The following is an 8,588-nucleotide window of genomic DNA, read 5'->3' on the forward strand; positions in this document are numbered from 1 at the left end:
TAACAATCTATGGAATATGCTCTCTCCAAAGCTGTACCTGATATCCCTCTTTGAGTCCCTTACAACGACCCTGCTAGCTGCTTACAAGAAGGATGAGCAGTTCGGCCTCCAACGAAGCCCAATTCAATGGTTGAAATGCGGAGATCGAAATATGTGTTTCTTTACGCTGAAACAAGGAAGAAGAGAGCTCTAAACACACTCACAGTAACAGAAGATGCAAATGGTCAGGAGGTGGTTGAGGAACAAAAAATAGCATCAGTAATAGCATGATCCTTTCAGGACATATTCACTACGAAGAGCAGTTGAGATTTTTCAGTGGTGCAGGAATGTCTTCAGGGGAACCTCACGGGCGAGATGAATGAGTTCCTTATCTGAATACGGACACACTCGGATATTAGAGAAGCTATTTTTGCTAGCAATGTGGGAAAGGCTCCCAGACCAGGCAGGTTCTCGGCAAAATTTTATCAGTCGTATTGGCATATAGCCGGTTATGATGTTATCAATGATATCAGGCGCTTTTTCACTCATATTACCCTAGACCCTCATAATAATGAAACACATATTCAGTCAATCCCAAAACTATCAGGGTCCCGTAAGGTGTTTGATTATCATCACATAGCTTTATGCAACATACATTACAAGATTGTCACAAAGATTCTCACTTGCCGGCTTAACCCTCTTCTCCCATGTTTAATTACAAATTAACAATCTGCCTTCGTGTCAGGCCATACTGTCACCGACAATGTACTCATCACCCACAAAACTCTCCACTATCTACGGATGTCGGAGGAAAAATAATATTGCTAATGGTAGTAACAACGAAAAAGATCAAAGCTTACCGTCGAGTTGAGTGGAGCTTTACCAGGGATGTTGTGAACCGGATGGGTTTCGATCTAACTTCGATAATTTGGGTTACAGTTTGGGTCGAATTTGTCTTGTACCCGTTTCTTATAAACGGTTCACCCCTAGGATCGGTGAAATCATTTCATGGAATACGGGGATCATTTATCCTTATTTTTATTTATCTTGTGTACTGAGATTTTATCATCTATGTGTGAGATGGCGCAAAGGGGTGTCTCTCCAAAGCATCATGGATTTTTGACATATCCCACATGTCAACCACTTGTTTTTTGTTGACAATATTATGCTTTTGCAAATCAAGTGCATATAGTGTCACTGCCCTCAAGGAGATTCTCAGCAGCTACGACTTTATTGGCTCAATGTATCAAATTTCTTAAATCCTTCATCATGTATTCAGCAAGGACCCCCTCGGATCCGTTATCAGCGATGTTTATGCTGATGTAACCTTCTTCGTTGATATTGCACTAATAAAAAAAATAAGAATCTTAAGCAAAGAAAAAGTTAAGAAATTACAAAGTATTGACCCAACAAAAGTTACAAAGCATTTTATACAAAAAAACGAGGAAAGAAACAGAAAAAATCAGTTCCATTTTTCTTCTTTAAAAACATGTATAAATCAAGGGAGAAAGAATACGTTCGCCTTAACCACCACAAAATCTTATGGGTTGTGACCGTCATTGATGGATTTCCAAAGTAACAAAAGCAAATATGTCTGCGGATTCTCCGCCCAATCTTCACAATTGCCTCAAGCGTAAAAGATGTGCCACAATTTGGTCCGTTATCATTGCTGCCTATGCCAATGTAATTTTCTCTATTGCTGCTGCATTAATCGAAAAAGAAGAATCATAGACAGAGAAAAAGAAAGAGACTGAAAAAAAGAAAGAACAGTTACAGAAGAGAGAGACATAAACTAAAATATGATATAGAGAAAAAGATATGATAGAAAAAATTTAGGCTCCAAATGGTAAAAGTAGATTGAGTGCTGCGGAACAAGCGGTACAACTGCGGTGCAGTCCTAACATTTATAAAAATATATAAATGTATTGTATATGTAAAGATTTTTGTTAGTGTTAATTGTGATTCGGTGCGGGGCGGATTAAAACATTAGAAACTTTAGTAATCTCAACGATAGGGGTATTAAAAATGTACGGTAGAATATTGTAGGCAAATCATAGGCTACCCTATTCTTGCATTGCAAATTCTCTAAAAACTTTATCAAAATAAAAATGACCAAAAGTTATCTTATTATTAAGTCTAAAATGCATTAGCTGGATTTGGAATGGGATTATACTTCTTTCAGCTTGAATATTCCAACGCAATCTAAAATGGATCGGTTATTATAAAGATCGGTTTGGTTTGGTTTGGTTTGGGTTGGCCCAAATGGTTATCCTTTTCTTGTTCTGAAAACGAATAACAAACATAAAATAAAACAAGTTAATTAGTTTGATTTCTATTCAAATAAACCTCATAAGACAATAAGTCATTTAAAACATTTACGATTTTTTAAGCTTCATTTTCTTGGTATAAGGAAATAAGACAATAATCCAAAATGAATTTTTGGTATTAAATTTTCTTTAACAGGTATCCCATAAATGATTGAAAAGATGTTTTACCTACTAAGATCATTCCAACTCAATGCAATTCTTACGGCCATTTATGCTTCACAGTTCACAGACATCCAAAGCAAAATTTTTTGGACACATTTTACATTAATGGTTTTGAATATTATACTCTTGCTACAGTTTCATTCCAGGAACTTGTATATACATACAAGAGAATAATAATAACAATTGTAAAATAAATCTCTTTTTTTTTTTCCTAAATACCAACACATCATCTGTTTTACATTTCCTTTTTCAATCGATTTCTTGATCTTGAGAACTTATATACACTGGCGAGACAAAAAAAAGGGACTCAGATTTTAATCTCTATAGAGGTTTTCTCTTGATCTATGTGAAAACCAGAAAAGAACGTAAAAGAGAAGAATTTATATCTCTTTCTCTTGAAGAGTCCATCTTCTGATGATTTCACACATTATTTTGTTTTTCTCACACTGAGATTTTGTTTCTTGTTCCTTAAGGAAAAACTAAAATAAACATAATCAGCTTGTAGTTTCAGAGATGCTCTGCAATGATGGCCTCCATGTTTTTGATTTCGACGAACCTGAACTCGTTAACACTGCACGTTGCTTCTCATCATTTGTTTCCTATCAAAAAGGAAAAAAGAAACACTCATTAACAGAAAACACGCTAATATACTGTGCTCAAGTCCAGAAAATAGATTGATGAAGCTTGATTTGTTAACTAAACCGATGTTTAATTACTTTCAAGTAAAGCTTAATTCTTTTTAGCTAAACCCATTTCTTATACTCGACGTAGGAGAGATTCCGTACCAGATTCTGATGCTTGTCAGATACTTCATCAACCTTCTTCTCCAGCGATGGCTTTTTCTTCTCTCTAGTCGTTTCATTATGATGCTTCTTTGTCTTCGCATACTTCTTCGCTCTTATAACTTTCATAACCTCTGAGTTAATTTGATATAAATAAGACCATTAGAAGACACACAAAAAAAAACAATAGAAAGATATTTAAATATAAAAAGAAAAAAAATCAAACCTTGTGAAGTGATGAGACGGTAAGCATGACCAAGTACGAGATTCTCTGTTGGTCGGAGAAGTTTCACGCGCGTGAACTTCACGACCCTTTTCTGACTCTTACCATCTTCTTCCTCCGCCCTCGTCTTTGCCGGAATGTCTGCCTCAGGCAAAGGAATAATAAGAGAAACGTAGTGACCAGGATGCATACGCATGATTTCGGCGACTGAGACAGGACCGTAATATCTATCGATTTTGCCGTCGGGATGTTGTAGAACTAACGCCGCCGCATCAACCGCCTGACAGTTTCCCATCTCTTCCTCAAAAAAAAAATTTGTTATGATCGAGAGAAAACAAAAAAAGACAGAGTAGAGAATGAGAGAGCTTGTAAAAGAAAAGAGGAAGAGAAGAGAGAGTGTCTTTCTCGGGACAGCGTAAAGGGTTAGGTCCACCACACACACAGATCTTTGCTTATAAAGCATGTGAAACCCAAACATTATGTCATTAACATCACTTTTGTTACTATTATTATTAATATGGATATAATATGATGTCGTGATTATTTTATTGGACTGTCATTTCGGGTTAAAGAATAATAATAAAGATTTGTAACCATATTGTTGCAGATTTGACTGTTGCTGCCGGGGCCATCTCTGACGTTTACTTATTTCTTTTTGTTAGTTTTGGAGTTTAAAATTGAATGGAATATAGTAATGTATAGCATGGTCGGAAATTAAATAAATGATTAGAAACGGGTGGGTGCCGGCACCGGAGATCAGGGACCGATGATTTTGATATTTTTGTTTTTGTTCTTACTGATTTAAAATAAATTTATTTTGTATTAAATTCTTACTTTTCTTATATATTGGTGTATTAAAGAGCTCTATAATAATAAGCCAATGTTAGTATAGTGTTTGACTTTTTCTAAGGACTTGAATTATACTAACACAAAGAATAACAAACCTTTCCATAGATAATCCTAAAAGTTTTATTTGTGTTGTTAAACAAAATCAATTACATAAATTGGACTTTGCAAAAAAAGAAAATATATACAGATGTGTTAAATTTATTTATTTCAACTAAAACTTAAAGTTTGTATATGATAAATAAAGCAAAAGATAAATTTCAAACAACATTTGTTATTAAATTTTAATTTTTTTGTAACTTTGAGGAATTGAGCAAAAGTTGGTTTAATTTGAATCAACACTATAGAACATTTGTCCATTTAAACTGTTACTAGGTTTTGATTTACACTTTTAAAATTCAAGATTATTCTTTTGTTGACAAAAAAATTATTCATTGTAACTTGTTTCACGTTGGTAACATTTTTATTTCTAATGATTTATAGTTAAAATAAATAATTATATTTTAACTTGTCTCACAATGATTAAAGGGTTTTTAAATATTTTATATTAGAAATACATTAATATATTCATTCAACTTGTTTCGTATTTGATAATTTTTGCATATTGTTTGAATAATCCGAAAAAACTGAAATAGTAAATATCAACTTTAATGTGATTCACCATATAATCAATAATTTAATATTAGTTAATATTAGTAATTTACTTTTGTCAAGTAAAAATATATTAAACTACATTTTAAAAATCAAAATTTTAAAATATTTGCTTTACAATAAATACAAATTACTATTTAAAACTATTTACTCTTTATATTATGTTTATATATATATACTTGTAAAATATTTATATTATGTTATTTTGTATGTACGTATATTTACAAAAATATAATTTTTAATTTATAAACATCTATAATTATTTAACCATATTTATTATTTTGTAATAATTTAATTATGTTTATGAAATAAATATGCGTAAAATATTTTATTTTCATTAGATAAATCAATTTTAAAGATTCTATACATTTTAATGGCATCATATATAATATGTCATGTAAACTAAATATTACTTTTATATTAGTCTTTTTTTAATAGTATTGATGATATGTTTAAAAAATTAATATGTAATGTTACTTTTATATTATCCAACTATAAACATCATATCCAAAAATTAGTCTTTTTTCAAAACCGGCCGACTATAGCATTAAATGCACGTTGAACTTGGACCATGGACAAAAAGTTATGGTATATAGATTTATACGAAAACAAGAAAATCATATATAGCTAACTAATATATCCAAATCAACTTTGGTACCATTCATGACAAGTAAAAATACAAAATTATTAATATTCTTTAGAAATAGGAGAAATGAAATCAAGATATTGATTGGGTGGACAAGGGACACTGCAACTTCTTATCTGCTTTTTCTCACTTTCACAGACTTAAATGCTTTCGCTTGACATTTTATTTTTGTTTTTATTTACTCATCTATGATTCATTCGGTTGGTACTGAGCTTCCGCATAATTAACACTAATAGAAATTTCTGTGACTCCGAATGGTAACATCCGTCATGTACTGCACGCAGTTAACAGTAACAAAAATTTCTGCATATACTATATATCTATATGTTTTTATAACTGTCAGAACCGCACCGCAGTCAAACCGCTTGTCCCGCACCGCTCAATCTGTTGTTACCATTCGGAGCCTATATATACCTTATATCTATACATTTTTATAACTGTTAGAACCGCACCAAAATTAAACTACTTGTTCCGTACCGCTCAACCCGCAGTCACCATTCGGAACCTTAGTCTGAATGATCCAATTCTACTGATTATACGCTCGGATATGTGGCATGTTTCTGAGATATTGAAGTGTAGTCATTCGTTCATCACATGAACCTTATGGAAATGCACCATCTGGAGTGGTCAACTGACAAAATGATTAATTAGAGTTAAAGAAGTGTTGTGTGTTTAAAGTATACATCAATTTATATAGACAAAAGGGCAATTCCAAACTTGACAAATTTAATAATAAATAACATAATTCATAACATTAATAAAGGAAGTTCCTAACCAGTAGCGGATCTAGAATGGATTTCTATCCGGGGCAAAAGGACAAAACACTAGTAATGTATTTATAAATTTAAATTTTAATCCAGGACATTATTAAAATTATAAACAAAATTACACCAAAAAAAAATTCATGGGGGTAGCTGCCCCACCCATCCTCCACCTAGTTCCGCCACTGTTCCTAAGTAAAGTAAAAAAAAATATATAGTAGGTGGTAATCCGGACCTTGTGCATGATGAGAATATAAACAAATTTGCATTTATATTTTACTTCATTATTTCAACTTTATATGTTGGTTACATTCTTATATAAGGTTTGTATTATTTAAGTTATATAACATATTATTGGATCTTATCTAAAATAAAAATAGTGGTATTTTATATGGAAATTTTATATTTTAAAAGAAACTACGGGCTAATTAGATAATAACATTATTTGAAATATTGTATGTCCAAATTTAAGCCTTATAGTTCGGTAATGGGATAGAGTATATTATTACTTTATGCACATAATCAAATCTTACCAAATTACACTTTTCTAAATACGTAAAGTTCGAAATTAACGTGCACACAAAATTTAACATTTAAATTAAATAGACCACCATATTTCATATATTCCAAATATTTAAAAAATAAAAATACTATTGATGTTTTAAAGATTACCCTGAAATTCGTGAAATTTCTATCATAACGAAAGACATAATAAAAACTCATTAAAAAGCAATTTTTTTTTGTCAACCAAAAAGCAATCTTTCTTTATACGTTTCTTTTTGCATATATTTTGATTTATTTTTGTCCATTAAGAAAAAATATATAGTTAAAGTTTATATGTTAATGGAATAGATACATAGGAAGTTAAAACACTCATTGCTACGAACTTGGTTAAGGATTCAAAGTTATATAACACGAACAATGAACAATAATGAAGATCAGTTATATTTTCAATACATGAATCATAGTGATCATAGTCATACATCAAGAACAATAGTCACAAATATAATGAATGTATACTCTTTTTCAAATAACTTAAAAATATATCTAGAATGTTTTAGTGTTATTCACAAGTGTCTTTAACAGAGTGTGTGTAAAATCTACACAACAAAGCTTGAAATTCTTATGATATGATTCAGTTAGAACAGAGTAGACAATGGACCTTGTTGTGTAGTTCATTAACATAAATTTTGATTGTACATTGCGCATTATACCACATACCATCAAGGTTAATAATTCTTAGTGATTTTGTTTAGTATTGTAGATAAATGAATGGACATAAAAAAATTATATTAACTAAGAAATCCATAATTGCATATAACCCTAAAATCACGCCCAAAATCCATAATTGATCGCATATTTATTCAAAATTTAGACCATAGAGATTCAACATCTTATGTTACTATCACATATGTCACGATTGATCAATCAGTGTGAATATTATCCTCTAAAATTGGAAAGAATACAATAGACTTCCCATAATTGAAATACCACAAACACGAAAGTCAATCATTCCGAAAATATTTGATTGACTCAAATTTCATGACCAACTTTCATTAATCTTTTGAATTGGAGCATTCAATATTTGACACCGAGATTTACTCCATTAAGAAAATATAGCTTAATCAAGATCCAATGATAGCGTTTTTTTCGATTCATTCAAATATATCATGGACTATATGTTTCATTTTTGAGTAATATCTTCGTATTGTATCTAAGTGTTTATAATCAGAATAAAAATACGATTATGTTGTTGATGTGATCGAGTATACACAACTATTATGCTAACATATTATTAATAATATATTACTAATAATAACTAACTAATATACAACAACACAGAGACGAATCGCACAACATAGTATATCATCTTGTTTCTGGTTTATTAAGCATAGTATATTATTTAATATAAATTAGAAAAATTATATAATATGATGGCCACTGACATAATATTATCTCGAGTTGATAGGGATGTTAAAAAGTATCGATATACTTAAAAGGGCATATAAATTATATTATCCATAGAGTTCACATTTTATACAATAGTGTCGTGACATGAATGTGTAAGAAGTTTCAATATTTTAAATTTACTTAACACGTTCATGAATGAGACTATATGTTTTTGGCAAGATGTTTAGAATAAATGCTTAGAATCAAGATGCATAAAATGAAACATATATTATATGTTTTTGGCAATGGCATGACATGTAA

The 8,588-nt window shown here is 30.8% G+C and overlaps 1 protein-coding gene across 1 annotated transcript; it reads right to left on the bottom strand.

Moving 5' to 3' along the window:
• Positions 1 to 2,647: 2,647 nt before the first annotated feature.
• Positions 2,648 to 3,909, bottom strand: LOC103829391. Its single transcript, XM_009105063.3, has 3 exons — positions 3,477 to 3,909; positions 3,254 to 3,384; positions 2,648 to 3,067 (listed from the first exon to the last, which is right to left on the bottom strand). Exons 1-3 carry the CDS (start codon positions 3,766 to 3,768, stop codon positions 2,963 to 2,965), a joined length of 528 nt encoding a protein of 175 aa, XP_009103311.1. The 5' UTR covers positions 3,769 to 3,909; the 3' UTR covers positions 2,648 to 2,962.
• Between the last annotated feature and the right edge of the window lie 4,679 nt (positions 3,910 to 8,588).

The sequence above is a fragment of the Brassica rapa genome, chromosome A01 (assembly GCF_000309985.2).
Source record: "Brassica rapa cultivar Chiifu-401-42 chromosome A01, CAAS_Brap_v3.01, whole genome shotgun sequence".
Classification (NCBI taxonomy): Eukaryota; Viridiplantae; Streptophyta; class Magnoliopsida; order Brassicales; family Brassicaceae; genus Brassica; species Brassica rapa.

Coding starts and splice junctions, on each gene's coding strand:
- LOC103829391 (XM_009105063.3), bottom strand. CDS start 3,768: ATGGGAAACTGTCAGGCGGTTGATGCGGCGGCGTTAGTTCTACAACAT. Junction 3,385..3,476: donor CCGTCTCATCACTTCACAAG/GTTTGATTTTTT, acceptor AAATTAACTCAG/AGGTTATGAAAGTTATAAGA. Junction 3,068..3,253: donor CTGACAAGCATCAGAATCTG/GTACGGAATCTC, acceptor CCTTTTTGATAG/GAAACAAATGATGAGAAGCA.